Source organism: Myripristis murdjan, chromosome 5 (assembly GCF_902150065.1).
Source record: "Myripristis murdjan chromosome 5, fMyrMur1.1, whole genome shotgun sequence".
Lineage (NCBI taxonomy): Eukaryota > Metazoa > Chordata > Actinopteri > Holocentriformes > Holocentridae > Myripristis > Myripristis murdjan.
In genome coordinates this window covers 540,287-557,182 of record NC_043984.1, presented here as the reverse complement: position 1 = coordinate 557,182, position 16,896 = coordinate 540,287, and the positions used below count along the sequence as shown (strand labels likewise).

At 43.0% G+C, this 16,896-nt stretch overlaps 1 protein-coding gene across 4 annotated transcripts in view; it reads right to left on the bottom strand.

Annotated features, from left to right (window-relative positions):
• plekha6 (pleckstrin homology domain containing, family A member 6) overlaps window positions 1–16,896 on the bottom strand; it is a 159,188-nt gene that overhangs the window by 21,626 nt on the left and 120,666 nt on the right. For all 4 annotated transcript variants that reach the window (XM_030051586.1, XM_030051587.1, XM_030051589.1 and 1 more), the window contains 7 exons: window positions 16,716–16,811; window positions 12,390–12,501; window positions 12,124–12,263; window positions 8,593–8,760; window positions 7,770–7,845; window positions 6,941–7,044; window positions 6,271–6,429 (listed from right to left, as the gene is read on the bottom strand). In XM_030051586.1, the coding sequence (XP_029907446.1) occupies window positions 6,271–6,429; window positions 6,941–7,044; window positions 7,770–7,845; window positions 8,593–8,760; window positions 12,124–12,263; window positions 12,390–12,501; window positions 16,716–16,811 (855 nt within the window). The remainder of the gene's footprint in view (window positions 1–6,270; window positions 6,430–6,940; window positions 7,045–7,769; window positions 7,846–8,592; window positions 8,761–12,123; window positions 12,264–12,389; window positions 12,502–16,715; window positions 16,812–16,896) is intronic.

Below are 16,896 nucleotides of genomic sequence, written 5' to 3'. Positions count from 1 at the left end.
TTTGATTTTGAGTATCTGCCGATAGTCCCGATCCAATACTTCAATAAAACCACGAAATGATATGTTATTAATGATTGAACAAAAATGACAAGAGGATGCATCAGTAAATATTTCACCTGAGGGTTGACAGAGTTCTTTTTACTTTTACTTTACTTTTACAATATGTTAAATTATTATTTGTTTTAAAAATGTAAATTGCTTATCAAACAGACCTAACAATTCAGCTACCAATGAAAGAGCAGTAGTATGCATGTGATAACATAGATTGAAAAATAAGCCAAAGTGATACCTCTTCTCTGAATAGACAAGCTAAGCCAGTGTGCTGCTGTTAGCCAGTGAAAATAGAGCGGAGTTGCAACTCTTCGCTTTGTTACACAATCTATGTCAGTGCACTGCTGTAGTCTGGAAAGTTTCTTTGCCTTTTCGACTCGGTTTCCGAGTCCAAAATTCGCTTGTCGCTTCCCTATTTTCAGACCCTCCAGCCTCCTCTGACACATTCCTTTTCTTAAAATAATCATTAAGACAGACAGGCAGGCAGAGACATGGGAGCGAGAGAGAGGAGAGATAGGAGTCGCAGGAATGAACATAGCCACAGGAGTGATGAGAGAAAAAAATGTTTTTTTTTTTCACTTGTCCTTCTGCAAGTAGCAGGCGTGACCTAATTAAATTTTAACTCGCACCTTAAAAAAATTAGGTCGCATATGCGACCTAATAGGTCGCACGCTGGAGCCCTGATCACCAACATCAACAACATCATCAATAATATTGCCATAGCTGTGTGAGAAGGCAGTGAGACATAAGGTGCGAGTGCACTATTTCACAAGCAAGGAAAAAAAAAAAAAAAAAAAGACCATACAACTGTACAAATAAAACATTCCCCAAATGGAAAGAACCAGAAAGGACATAACTTCAGGCCTACGTTAAGAAGGCTTGTCGGAAAATATGAGTGCTTTATATGATATATGATATGCTTTCTAAAGCTATCCACAGACTGGGCAGCTCTCAGAGCCTGAGGAAGAGAGTTCCCTAGGCATGGGGCTACTGCTGCAAAGGCCCAATGTCCTATAGTTTTTAGTTTCGTGCGAGGCACTGCCAAGAGCCCCTGGTCAGCTGACCGCAGAGAGCGGCTGAGGATGTGATGGTGGATAAGATCACAGATGTAGCTGGGAGCGCAGCCGAGGATAGCCTTAAAAGTGAAAAGCAGTACCTTGTATTAGATCCTAAAAGGAACCGGTAACCAGTGTACGGCGACAAGTATTGGTGTGATGTGACATGATTTCTTTGACCTGGTGAGTAATCTAGCCGCTGCATTTTGGACCGGTTGTAGACAATTTATGGATGCTTGGTTTAAACAAATGAAAAGCGAGTTACAATAATCGAGCCTGGAAGAAATAAATGCGTGTATAGCCGTCTCCAGCTCTGAGTGGGAGATGACAGAGCGCAGTTTGGCGATGTTTCTTAGGTGAAAAAAACAATTACGACTCAGAGTCTTCACATGAGTAGCCAGGAGCATTGACTGATCAAAATGCACACCAAGGTTCCTAATACTAGGACGGGCATTGTTTTTGAGGGGGCCTAGATGTTCTAATACCCTGGCTGTGACACTGTCAGAGGCAATGATTAGCACCTCGGTCTTGGCCGCATTTAGCTGTAGGAGGTTGTTCACCATCCAACCCTCGATGGGGCCAGCACCGAACCTTGGGTTACACCACAGTGTAAAGGGGCAGTGTCGGACTTAAACGGGCCAGCGGTCACTGAAAAACATTGCTCACTGAGGTAAGAGGCAAACCACTCTAGGGCACATCTTGATACACCAACCCAGTTCTTTAGCCTGTCCAAGAGGATGCCATAGTCGACCGTGTCAAATACTGCACTTAAGTCTAACAGGACTAAGACAGAGCATTTGCCGGAGTCGGAGGCCATCAAGATGTCACTGGACACTCTAAGGAGTGCAGACTCGGTGGAGTGTTTTTTTACGGAAGCCAGACTGGAATTTGTCACCAATGTCATAGGTGGACAGATAAGAGTTGAGTTGGTTAGCTACAATTTTCTCTAATACCTAGGACATAAATGGTAGTTTTGAGATGGGCCTGTAGTTTTGTGGAGAGGAGGGGTCCAGCTTGGGCTTTTTAAGTAGGGGTTGGACTGCCGCCTGCTTAAAATAAGAAGGCACCACACCTGTGACCAGGGAACTGTTAATGATAGTGACCAGGCAGGGGGCAACAAAAATGATGACTTGCTTCAGCAAGGAGGTGGGGAGAATGTCCAGGGGGCTTGAGGAGGTCTTCATGGAGCTAACTACCTCTAGAACTTCTTCAAGACAGACAGGTGAAAAGCTGCTCAGAGATGGTAAAGTAACTGGACTGGGGACCGGGGGGGAGGGGGATGGCGTGATATTGGCTCTTACATCTGCAACCTTGTTGACAAAAAACAAAAGAAGGGTGTTAAAATCATCATTTGAAAACACAGGTACAGGTGGAAGAGGAGAAGCGACAGTCGTGTTAATGCCGTAAAATAACAGTCTGGGGTTGTTCATGCTGGAGGAGATGAGATTAGCAAAGTAAGCAGCCCTGGCCATTTCAACCAACTTATTGAATTCAGACATTAGGTCTTTGTAGTACAGTCTATGGCAGCGGTACTCAATAGGCAGCCCGTGCCTATTGACCTCCTATTTGTGGCCCCCGAACTGTAATTCTTTAAGTACGTGCGGGTCAACACCGTATAGCGGGGCTTGTCTCCATGACAACGATACACAGACTGCCAGCGCGATTTTAAGTTTCACTTTCGTTTTTGGAGCGGTTCGCATATTGTCATTTTGCCAGCTGTAGGAGCGATTGCGCACATGCACGAAAATGGCGTGTTCCAAGTTCTCTGCCAAAAGAAAAGTGGACAGTGAAAACCGGCAATTCAAAGAAGAATGGACTGAAACATTTGCATTCATTCTCCCTCCAACCAGCACAAGATCCATGTGCTTAATATGCCAGGAGACTATCACTGTGATGAAGATATCAAATTTGAAACGGCATTATGAGACAAAGCATACAAATTTTGAAGAAACATATCCTCAAAATTCAGAGGTAAGAACAACAAAAATAAATGCACTGAAATCCTCATATCAAGCTGCATGCAGGATTCTTGTCACATCTATGACACAACAACTAAAAACAACAGAAGCCAGAAGCAAAACTGTTCACTGATTTCCTGCAAAATCCAGAGAAGATGGAAGCTGTGGCATTTTTGACTGACATAACATCTCACCTGAATAACCTCAATCTGAAGCTCCAGGGGAAGAACAACACAGTGTGTGACCTGATCTCAGCAGTGCGGGCTTTCCAAAGGAAACTGGAGGTCTTCAAAAGTGACCTACAGGTAGGCAGTTTAACGTGTTCTACCACACACATTATCTGGGTTTTACTTTATTACTATTTTTTTTTAACTTAATCCCCTTTTAAAAATGATTTTTTTTTTTTTCATTTTTACCTGTAGGAAGAATTGCTTCATTTCTCCAAACTTTTGGAACAGACCAAAGAAAAAGGAGCTCATCAGCAACATGTTCAATTTGTGGAGAAGCTGATTGAAAACTTCAAGACACGCTTTGATGTCTTCATATTGCGAAAACAAGTCCTTCTGTGCATTGAAAATCCATTTCTGGTCAGAAATTTGAGAGAGTTCACTTCAGAAGCACAACAAATCTTTCCATGGGCCACAGCTGCTTCACTGCAAGGTGAGCTAATTGACCTGCAAGAAAACATTGCACTGAAAGAGACTCAGGGCCCTATCTTGCGCCAGACTCCCTAAACCCGCTATTTGCGGATTTAGGATTTAGGAAGAGGCGTTCCCCCGTAAAAGTTGCTATCTTGTGCACCTCCCGCTATCCGCAAAACACCTCCGCTACCCGCTATATTATGTATAGGCGTGTTTTGGGCGTTATGCCAGTAAAACCAATCAGTGTGCCAGGTGCCATTGCCTTTAAGGGCAGGATGCGCTATTCTAAATCCTAAATCCTAAACCCGCGATGGAGAGAGGGAGGTAGATTTTCTCAGGGCTTCTACTGAGGCTAAAGCAAGTTGGCTTTATATATATATACATATGATATATTATATTATAGGCGAGTTAATTCGGGAGGTGGAGCCACATGTGTCCAAGTGGACGTGTCACAAGGTTGTACTGATTGAGTAAAATCCCCGGCCAAACACACACACACAAGAGGCAGAGGTGGAACTATGTGTAAACTAATTTATTGACAAGGTAGATTGGGCAAATAAAATATTAAAAATAAAAATATAGCACAGCTGCTGGCTTATGATAAAACAATAAAACCTGCTGGCGTAAGTGTCCAATTAAAACAGTCTTTCCTCTAAACAGTCTATATGAGTAATATACTCAGTCCATTCCGGCGGCGTCCCGGTATCAGTCCGACCGTGTGCGTGGCGAGGCTCCGTCGGGGCGCGCACTGAAGCCGCCTGGGCGCGCTCTCCTAACAGCCCAAACTTTAGGGATAGCGGATAGCGGGTGGTCCTGACCACCCGCTAACCCTGTGTGCGCAAGATAGCAACTTTAGGGAAAGCGCATGAACACGCCTCCAGGCGCAAATGACGGAGTCGGCATAAGGATAGCGGGTAGCGGGTGGTGCAAGATACCGTTTAGGGATAGCGGAAGCTCCTAAATCCGCAATTTGCGGGTAGCGGGTAGTGGCAGCGGATAGCGGGTGGCACAAGATAGGGCCCTCAGTGTGATGTTACCACCTTCTGGACGAAGATGGTAACTGCAGCTACCTTCCCTCTGCTGCAGAAGATGGCACTTAACATTCTGATGATGTTCGCATCAACCTACTGCTGCGAATCTACGTTCTCAACAGTGAACGTGGTGAAGAACCAGTACCGCAGTGCACTCACAAATGAACACTTGCAACAGTGTGTCCGCCTGGCCATCACACCATTTGAGCCAAAGTTCAAAACACTGGCAAAAGACTCAAGATGCCATTTCTCTCATTTAGCAGTGTTTCACAGTAACAAACTAAGAATGTAAAATAGTTTCTCATTGCACTTTGATTCCTGAGATCTTGATGTGTCTGTTTACCAAAAGACTGGAGGTGCTTTATTTTTTGTTGTTGTTAAACTGATGATTCTTGAGATCTTGATGTGTTTGTTTGTCAAAAGACTGGAGGTGCTTTATATTTTGTTGTTGATGGCTAAACTGAAAATTTTGTTTTGGCTTGTTGCATTCAAAGATTTATTTTAATTTTATCAAAATGGAAATTATATTTTATTTAAGAGCATATTTTTGTTGTTGTTCTGAACAAAGAGGTTTGTATATCACAGCATCACGTGTGTCCTGATCAACCTCAATAAATGGACCTTTGGCTCATTGAAAAAAATTATTTGTGGCCCTTGAAGATTTCTATTTGAGTATCCCTGGTCTATGGACTTCCAGATTCGACGCTTTCCAGTCCCTCTCTGCTCTGCGGCGTTTTTGTCTGAGCGCACAGATCTCTTCATTCATGCAGGGAGATGAATTTGTGGGGCGGGCAGAGCGAGTGAGCTACGTCGTGAGCTACGTCATCTAGAATGGCTGTGCAGTGAGCATTAAAAACACGGACCAAACAGTCAACGTCATCATCCAGCAACTTCAAAACATTGCAGTTGAAACTAGCTCTAAAGCTCTCCACTGCTAGGTTGCTGATAATGCGAGAGCTTTTCACACGTTTTTTGAGGGGCAAGGGCTGCAACCACCTGGAAAGGCTCCCACTCCTAGATTGCTCATCTCCAGGTAGAAAATCCACACTCGAGGGCGAAAAATGCGCCGTTGACACTGGGAGAACGGGTCGTAGACATGACAGCCTCCAGCAGGGGCCATCAGCCTTGGAGATGGCGTGGAGCATTGACAGGGAGCGGCCTCTGGATTGTTGTCGGAGCTTCACCGCAGATCCTGCCCGTCTACTCCTTCTCTTGGACTTTCTCGGCCAGGTGCAGTTGCAGGAAGGCTTCCAGATGACCCCGGAGATTGTACAATGCAGGTGACGGTGGGAGCTCCACTGTTCGGATCGATGAGACAGCGAGCTCAGCACCGATGCACGGATGTTAAATAGGGTATGGAAATCATACACAATCACTGAACTAGCACCATTCTCACAAAGCGATGAGCATATAAAAATCAGAGCAAATACAGCGAAAATCCAATTCAGATGGCCAGCTGCCGGCATAGGCGCAACCATCTTGCAGACATGCGCCTTTCCCTGTTCTAATAGGTTAACAAAATGATTCAACATACCACTTTGTAGTTGGCTGCTGATGTGCCACCTGAAAGGTTTAAACTTCGCCTCTTGTCCCTCACAGAGCTGCTCTGGTTTCGGCGGATTCGGGCATTTTGCTCCTCCACAGTCATCTTGGACTTGACCTCTGCAGGAAACACAGCACTCTTTGGACGTTCCTAGGAGAAAGCAGTAGCACAGAAATACATTTAGTCATAAGTAGGCAAATCTGGCATGCCCAGTAGGTCAACCTGAACACTGAAGCAATTTCAAAGTATCATGTTGTGAAAATTCATCCAGAAGGTGTAATTACCTGACAAATGCAGTGTTCCCATCGATAATGCATGCATGGTCCCTTAATGGTTTGATGAAATAATGTGTGATGGTGCTGATGGTTTTGAAAACAAGGTAAACTAATTGCTATGGCATGTAACATAAACATTTTTGAATTACATTTCTCACAGTAAAATGCTGTGAAATTTTCCTGCTCCAGATATCATTAATCTAAATAATTAATGCCGAGGTGCAATAAATTAGTTTTGGCTTATTGTGGGGAAACTAGTGCTGATATTTCTTTTATTTGGGTCAAATTTGTTAGGACATTGTTAATGTTATTGTTTGCAGACTGTTAAAATAGCCACACGTCTGTGTAAACTGTGCCTGACATTGAAATGACTGAAATTGACTTACCCTTGAAATTCCATTAGGCATCTTGCCATTACGCCGAGAGACGCCATCATAGCTGTGGTCTGGATCATCAGTGGGCGACTTGGTCCGAGGAGGTACAATGCCAACTGACAGTGGATACAACAGCCATGTTCAGACCATGTGAAAAAAAAAGACTAAGTGGCCAAAAGCCAAGAGACAGAAGTCTCTTTGCTTTGTGGCTTTGTGGCTTTAGTGGCTTTGTGGCTCTGTGGCTTACAGTGATACTTCGTATTTTTACCGATATAGTTATATTTGCTGCTGTATGTATGTGGTGTAATATATCCACCAAGTTGGATCTATTCACTCCTTCCCTGTCGAGAGAAGGGACCTTGGAGAAGTTCCAGGACACACTAGATGAATTATGTATCCCAGCTGGCCTGGGAACCCCCTGGGAACACCCAGGAGGAGCTAGTGGATGTGGCCTCAGAAAGGACCAACTGGGCTGATCTCCTCTGCCTACTGCCACCATCACCACCCGGTGCCGGATAAGCAGTAGAAAATGGATGGATGGATGGACATTACACTCACATGGAGCAGCAAACACAACTATATGGATAGGATTACAAACTATTAACATTACCCTTATTAGGTGCATATCCTATGCATCCTATACATCACACTTGATTACAGTCACTCTTCAAAGATGGAATTTTGATTTGAATTACAAATTTAATTTTAAATCTGAAATTCAGAGACCTCATTGAGAAAGCAATAATGGCTCAATGCCTTGGAGAGGAACAGTAATTGGTCTTATGTGACCAGTGATACCACATGCAAACTTCTCTATACACAAAACTTTGCTTAAAATTACCTTTATTCATAGTGGATTGCCTTTCCTGGTCCTGATCCTGCCCTCCATTACTACTTGTCCACTCTGCAAACTTCGGCTGCAAGGCAGGGAACCGGTCATTGTTTTTTTTTGTTTTTTTTGTTTGTTTGTTTTTTCAATTGTTGTTTACATTACAGCAGACAAACAAACAAACACACAAAACAACATTAAGGTGGTGGAGATATGCTACTCATTCCAACTGTTTATTGTAGTAAGAGAGACTTTGAAAGCATTAGATGTAATGCATTCATGTGGTTAGCAATGAGGGCATTATGTTAAACTGATGGGTAATACCTGTAATGACAGAAACAACCACTACCTCAAAGACACAGTTACCAGCATGACCATGTCAACTATGAAGACATTACATAAATGGGCACATAGAGAGCATGAGGATTGTGACTATGGCAAACTCCTTGATTATAGTGTTACTCAGCCTAGGCTAGAGTATATTTGCCTGACAATCAAAAGAGCTCCATTATGAACTGAATGTTATACCCAAAACAGCATTAATTTGTTCCAAAGTGTCACAGCCATCAAAAGAGATCTCTATATGGGGAGCAGACACTTCTGAAAGTGTTTCGTGACAGCAAATACAAGTGGACAAAATGAATGAAGAAAAACTTGACCATATGGAGAGGTCTGGAAGGAGAAAAGACTGAAAATGGGGGTGAATGAAAGTTTGACAAAAGGGAAATACCACCTTTAGGTTAAAGGTGGCGGTGTTGGAGTTCCAACAACAGTTGAGATTGGGTTGAAGTGAGGGCTGTACAGGGGCACAAACACTCTCCTGTCCCTCAAATACCTTTCTGGTGTGAGAGTCTTCATCATCAAGGTAACCATCATCGAAGCCCAAGCTGCGTAGCCAGGCGGCGCTGTCATAGGGCAGGGGGGGAATGGAAGGAGGAAAGGTAGGGGAAGGCTCCAGAGGGTAGTAGGATTTAGGGAGAGGAGGCCTTGGTGGGCCAATTTCCTAAACCACCAATAGGGCAAGAGGAACAGGGAGAGAGAGAGCAGGACAAGGGACAGGAAGAGTTGGAAGAATAGGAGGGAGAGAGAGTGCTGTGCATCAGGAGGATTGACAACAAGCCAGGCAGAGTGCAGAGCAGGAAGGACTCATGGGAATGATTCTGTGGAATGGAGTGATAACTCCATGTTAAGGGAGTGAGAGACCACAGGCAGCCAATGAAATGCCTAACAACCCTAACAGCTACTGTGAATTCATATTTGTATTTATGCAGTGCACCGAAGGGAATAATGCATCACTGTGAGAATGGTCTGTGCTAAACAATATTATTGTTTCCTAGCTATTTCATAAGCCTGTTAAAAATAACCTGACTCTAGGGCAAACCTAAATCTGGATTAGTTAAGTCAGCACTGTTTATGAAAGGCATGTGTGCATTATGTATTTTTCCATAATTTGATCAGACTTATATCCTCTATTGCAGCACCAGGTTAAGCAATTAACAGCTGAATATTTATCTTAAATTTTTCATCACTGCTTAAATAAACCAAACAAGATGTCTTAAAACCAGTTACCTAAATTAGCTGTGCAGTTAATAGATTTAATTTGGTTGACAGTATACTGAAAAAAAATGGCACTTACAAAAAGAATAGCAGGTCCCATGGTTAGCTTTATTCACGCAAAGCCTTTTGTATGACAGAAGGTTTAGTTTGCTGCAATACTGAGATAAACAAAAAGTGCCTATGCTATTTCTTTTAGAGATAGCACAATTAAACAAGTCAAAATATTCTGGCTTCCAGCTGAACCTTATTAAATCAATTTCCAAAAGACTTCATGAAAATCAGACTTAGACCATTCTGTTCAATATGATGTGATTCATTAAAAAGACTGACAAAAGGGGAGAAAAAATCATGGAAGTGCAATCTAACAAACTACTGAAAAGGTAGACAAAGCCTGCATGGTCAATCAAGTTGTTTTCATGGCACCAGTGGCTTTTTCAACTAGTTTTTCCCATCTCCATATGAGTAGAGAAAAGGGATTCTCTGTGGTTGCTACTTAAGACATTGGAAAAACACTATATGTGAGTGAAGATGGCGGCGCGTGCAGGTGCAGTGGCTGAGAGCTCTAATCATCCCCAGCAGGCTGGAATCATACCCAGCAGGCTGGTCAGCAAACTACAGGAACTTGGTCTCAGTAACCAACTGTGCTTGTGGATCAAGGACTTTCTAACCAACCGCCCACAGACAGTGAGACTGGGCCCGTACAACTCCTCAAGCCTGACCCTCAGCACAGGTGCACCACTTGGCTGTGTGCTTAGCCCCGCCCTCTACTCCCTCTATACACACGACTGCACACCCAAACATCTCACAAATGCAATCATAAAGTTCGCAGACGACACAACAGTGGTGGGACTCAGCTGTAACAGCGACGAGACAGCTTACAGAGATGAGGTCTGCAAACTGACAGAATGGTGTGCAGCGAACAACTTGGAGCTCAACATCAAAAAGACAAAGGAGCTCCTCATAGACTTCAGACGGCAGCAGAGGGAGCACCTGCCACTCACAATAGGAGGGGTGGAGGTAGAGAGGGTCTCCAGTTTTAGATTCCTGGGAACCCACATCAGTGAGGACCTCAAGTGGACAGTACACTCCACGACTCTGGTTAAAAAAAGCAAAACAGAGACTGTAGTCTCAGGACAATGAGGAAAAACAACCCCCCACAGACTTTTGAAGTCTTTCTACCACTGCTCAGTGGAGAGCATACTAACATACAGCATCACAGCCTGGTACGGTAACTGTTCAGCAGCAGATAAGGCAGCTCTCCAGAGCCCCCACCCCCCATCATCTACAGGTCACGCTGCCACAGCAGAGCTAGCAGGATTGTTAAAGACAGGACCCACCCTGTTCAACACCTGTTCACTCTGCTACCTTCTGGAAGACACTTCAGGGCCCTGAAAAGCCATATCTGGAGGAACAGTTTTTATACCACTGCCATACACGGACTGAACTCCCACCCCTGATCTCCTTCCCACCACCACAACAATCATAACGGCAGCTCTACAGATGGACTGATGTGACTGATGTGCAATAACTGCTTTTAGGGATGATGTGCAATATGTTTTAATACTCTTATTATTTAAGTTCATAACTATGAGCACTTTTACCTGTTTTAGTATGTGAATGTGTGAGTCAGTATGTATGTCATGTGTGCATGGGACGTCTTTTTTACAAGAGATCATGTAATTTCGTTGTATGGTAACATGCAATGACAAATAAAGCTTTGTATTCTATTCTATTCTATTCTATTCTATTCTATGTTTCTATCTTTTCAGAATTACCAATTGAAATTGACTGAATTGGGAACCCTAACCCTAACCAGCAACGGGTGGATATTTATTAGCATTTATTATCATATCTAGCAGGTTTAAAGATGGGTCTGCATGAACACTTTACCTGGCTGCTTTCTGTGCGAAACAGACTGTGGTATGGGACGGAGCTTTGGGTTGAAACTATTGCCAAGGTCTAACTGATTGTTAGGATAGGTGAGCGGCCTGTCACGAAGCCGTGCCCGATAGGCCAACTGGCAATGGTGCTGGGTTTCAGGGCTAGCAGCTCTTAAACATGGGGGCAGCAATGAGGGTGGATAATTGTCTGGGCCACAGCTTAATGTGAACAGGTTAGCCTGATATGAATCTTGAAAAACAAAGATCTGTGATTCTGGGGTAGAAAAGCGTCTGTTGGAAGACTGGTACCTGAGGCCATTATGGAAAGTAGTTGAGAGAGGTGGAGGGTGAGAGTCTGGATAGACATCTTTTCTGTGGCCAATCATGACTTGCTGATGGTCAAGATGAGTCTGCATTGTGTCTGAATGATAATTGTTAAATCTGGTGGTCTGGACAGAGTCCTGGTGTTGCCCTCGGTGGAATACAGTCTGTTCTACAGCACTCACTTTGGCTGGATTTATATTTTTGTTGAAATCTGTTTTGGTTCTATACTTGGGGTTTTGGTCTGCCTTCTCTACAAATCTGTATGAGGGTTCCCCGAGAGCTATGGTGTCCTGAGGAATCATATGTTCATGGGTGGCTGTCATCTGCAGAGGCTGTTTTTGGCTCGTTTGGGTTTCACAATTATAGCAATTTACAAGATTTGCATGGGGGCTTGACTTGTAGCTTTTGAGTCTAGAACTGGATTTAGGATCAGATTTAGGATCAGTTTTCAGATGGGGGCCTGGACAAGAGGTAGGATGAGGTTTAGAACTGGAATATCTAGGGACTTCAAGGTCTGTGCTGGAGTCTGAGTGGATACTAGTGCTACTCTGCTGTTCAGGGTTGAGGTTGGGGTTGGCCCCTGGCTGGGTGTGTCTGGTGCTTACCTCCACGCCCAGCTGTTTAGTAGGGGAGGCCTGGGAGCCGGGCACTGGGGAGAAAGGACTGAGTGGACTTGTGAGGCTTACTGAGCTCAGGGGACTGGCTGGACTATTGGTACTAAAGGAGCCTGATGCACCGCTGGCCACTGTTGGAGAAAACAGAGAATGGTGGTATGGAGAGAATCATAATAATGTGCATGACAGTTACACTGGTACTACCCATTTTCAACAAAACATAGAGTTTTCATTGTATTTGAGTACAGCTGTGTTACCTCTGTGCTTGGCTGTGTCAGTGCCTCTGGATGAGTTATTCTTATGTAGTCCCTCTAACACATCCTGGACTCTCCAAAACTCCTTTTGAATGTGCCTATGAACCATTTCACTCTGTAATAACAATGACACAGACAGCAGAGTGAGACACATAGAGAGAGGAAGAGTTGTAAAGAAAAGTTGAGTTGAGCTGCATAACTGCACAGGACATCACTGGACTGAGATCATGATGTTTCCTTGAGGTAATGGGTTGTTTGTTCATCCTGAATGGATCTGAACAAAAAAAGTTACCTGCACAACCTTTTAAGGACTGTACCACTGATTTTGCATGTTGTGTGTAATATCTATAAAATGTATGTGTGAGGCTGTGGCCTGTTATTGCTTTTATTTGTTTCTTATTGAAGTTATATTTTGGGTTGCTGTGTTTTGAATAGGGATGGGATGCGAGGACTGGTTCTTGTTAAGAACCGATTATCAGTGGTCCGAATCCTTGGACTCATTTGCTGAAGTACTTAACGATTCCACTATTGAGTCCACTGTGCATGTGCTATGACGTCATACACATGCTGCGTTGCTATAAAGTCAGCATGACGTTGATGCAGAGCCGTTCAAAAGTTTGGTTATACTTCAAGCGGAAAGACAACAGAGCCACTTATAGCACTTGCAAATCTTCTATTTCGACAAAGGGAGGAAGTAGTAGCAGCATGCAGAAACATTTGTCCACACAGCATGCAATTACTTTGCAGGAATGTCACGTTTTCGATACGCTCCGGAGTGATGCTAACCAGGGCTCCAGCGTGCAACCTATTAGGTCGCATATGCGACCTAATTTTTTAAGGTGCGAGTTAAAATTTAATTAGGTCGCGCCGGTGCTACTTGCAGGAGGACGAGTGAAAAAAAGAATCTTTTTTTTTTCTCTCATCACTCCTGTGGCTATGTTAGTGCAGTAATGGTTGTGGTTGATAATAAAAATATTAGGCTACTTTCTGGCTCATTCCTGCGACTCCCATCTCTCCTCTCTCTAGCTCCCTGTCTCTGCCTGCCTGTCTGTCTTAATGCGTGACGTGCACAGACGTACACGCGCGCTTACACGCAGCGCGCTCACTGAATGATCACCGACGATCCCGCTAAAAAAAACTAAACAAAGAAGATGAAGCGGTCTGTCGTTAATTATTTTAAGAAAAAGAATGTGTCAGAAGAGGCTGTTGATGCTGGAGGGTCTGAAAATAGGGAAGCGACAAGCGAATTTTGGACTCGGAAACCGAGTCCAAAAGGCAAAGAAACTTTCCAGCTACAGCAGCGCACTGACATAGACTGTGTAGCAAATTGAAGAGTTGCCATTCCGCTCTATTTTCACTGGCTAACAGCAGCACACTGGCTTAGCTTGTCTATTCAGAGAAGAGGTATCACTTTGGCTTATTTTTCAATCTATGTTATCACATGCATACTACTGCTCTTTCATTGGTAGCTGAATTGTTAGGTCTGTTTGATAAGCAATTTACATTGTTAAAACAAATAATAATTTAACATACTGTTACAGTAAAAAGTACTCTGTCAACCCTCAGGTGAAATAATTACTAATGCACCCTCTTGTCATTTTGTTCAATCATTAATAACATATCATTTCCTGGTTTTATTGAAGTATCGGATCGGGACTCGGTATCGGCAGATACTCAAAATCAAATGACTTGGACTCATGGGCAAAAAAACGTGATCGGGACATCCCTACTTTCATTTTTATGTTTTGTTTATATGAAGAAGATGATCTATTTTGTACTGCTGCTGCAGAGAAATGTAAAGTTCAAATTAAAATATTTTGCAGACAAGTTTGGGTCATTTTTAATCTTTAAATTTCATCAACATGATAAGGTCATGCATTAATAACACGCTATACAAAGAAAAATATGGTGCTACTTAATTTCTTTTGGTGCTACTAAATGAAAAGCTAGGTGGCACCAGTGCTACCTGTGAAAAAGTTAGTCTGGAGCCCTGATGCTAACGTTAATGAATCTCAACCAAGCAGCAGCAGGAGTGCGGCTAAAGCTAGCGCGTCATCTGTTGTTGAAGGTAAACTCCTCGAGACCCTGTCTATTGTGTGAGTGTCATTTGTACCCAGATTGAGAAAAAAATGGCTATATGTTTTGTACAGTTTTGTACAGTTATTTAATAAATATTTCAATAATTTGAACACTCAAAAGTAGTTGTGTAAAAGTCATTTGAATGGACAGGAGTTGTGGCATTTTAACAACACAATGATATAAAAGAAAGTTAATACAAATAAACCCATTTGTACTTTTTTTTCTTCCCCTTGCCTAGTGAGATTCGATAAGAGAATCGTTAAAGTATCGAATGGAAAAGCAGATTCGATCATGGAATCGGAATCGCTAAAATGTTATCAAATGCCATCCCTAGTTTTGAGTAGTATGCATTATATTACAGCAAGTTTTCCCACCTGTCAAACTGATGCTCCATGCCAATGTCTATTTTACAGTGGACCTTACATCGAATGGACTGTGCATTCAGGAAGTATTGAGACCCCCTTCACTTTTGTTATGTTGCAGTCTTTTCTCTCATTAATCTACACTCAGTACCCTATAATGACAAAATGAAAACAGAATTTTAGAAAATTTTGCAAATTTATTAAAAAGGAAAAACTGAAACATCACACTGACATATGTATTCAGACCCTTTGCAACAACACTTGAAATTTAGCTTAGGTGCCTCCCATTTCTCTTGATGGTTGCTGAGATGTTTCTACAGCTTGATTAGAGTTCACCTGTGGCAAATTAAATTGATTGGACATGATTTGGAAGGATGATTTGCATACACCTCTCTATAGAAGGCCTCACAGCTGACAATGCATATCAGAGCTCAGAGACAGGATTGTTGTAAGGCACAGATCTGGGGAAGGTTACAAAAACAATTCTGCTGCACTGAAGGGTCCCAAGAGCACAGTGGCCTCCATAATTCTCAAATGGAAGAAGTTTGGCACAACCAGGACTCCTCCCCCAAGAGCTGGTCGCCCGGCCAAACTGAGTAATAATGGGAGAAGGGCCTTGGTAAGAAAGGTTAGTAGGAACCAGATGGTCACTCTGACTGAGCGGCATAGATCCTGTGGCCCTCCACTGATCTGAGCTTTATGGCAGAATGGCTAGACGGAAGCCTCTCCTCAGTGCAAAACACATGAAAGCTCGCTTGGAGTTGGCAAAAAGCACGTGAAAAACTCTCAGACTGTGAGAAACAAGATTCTCTGGTATGATGACACCAAGATTGAACTGTTTGGCCTAAATTCCAAACATTATGTCTGAAGGAAACCAGGCACCGCTCATCACCTGGCCAATACCATCCCCCTGCATGCTCTTTCCCGTTTCTGTCATTTTCTTCCCCTAACTATGCGAATTTCCTGCGGGATGAATGTGAATTTCCTGCGGGATGAATAAAGTATCTATCTATCTATCTAACTCACCGAGGTGTAACACTGACCTCTCTGGCTCACTGTAGTAAACTTCATTCAATAAACCTGATTAGATTACTATCCAGGGAAGGCTGGTGAAGGTCACTGAAGCACCGAAGCTTAAAAATCTTCGTCTGCAAGACTAAAATTGCATTGACCTCAATGAGGGAAAGCTAAATGGAGCAAAGTACAGAGATATCCTCAATGAAAACCTGTTCCACAGCACTCAGGACCTCAGGCTGGGCCGAAGGTTCACCTTCCAACATGACAATGACCCTAAGCACACAGCGAATACAACACAGGAGTGGCTTAGAGACAACTCTGTGAATGTCTTAGAATATCCTAGAGTAGTATCGAACGTCTCTGGAGAGACCTGAAAATGGTTGTCCGCCGAAGGTCCCATCGAACCTGACAGCTTGAGAAGATTTGCAAAGAAGAATGGCAGAAAATCCCACAATATAGGTGTGCAAAAACTTGCTGCATCATACCCAAAAAGACTGCTGTAAGGCTGTAATTGCTGCCAACTAAGTACTGAGTAAAGGGTCTGAATACTTATGTCAATGTGATATTTCAGTTTTTCCTTTTTAATAAATTTACAAAAAAAAAATCTACAATTCTGTTTTCACTTTGTCATTATGGGGTACTGAGTGTAGATTAATGAGAGAAAAAATGAAAGTGATTGTAGCATCAGGCTACAACATAACAAAAGTGAAAGAAGTGAGGGGGGTCTGAATACTTTCTGAATGCACTGTATCAGTTAATGAAACTTTAAAATGTTAGTGATGCATACACTCAACCTTAGTGAGACTTTATGCTCGAACTAGTCTGCTTTAGAGATTAATCAGAACTGGTGGAATAGGCTGCATGTGTTTACCTGCCCTCCTGCATTAAGTTGCTCCCATAGGTCTCCGTGGATAGCATTGGCCTCATCCTCTAACGCTTCAAACTCCATACGTGTGGTTGTTAAAGCCTGTGATAATACAATGAAATGCAGGAATATGTTTGTCAATTTTCTCTCTAAAAATATTTCAATATTACATCAGCATATTACACTA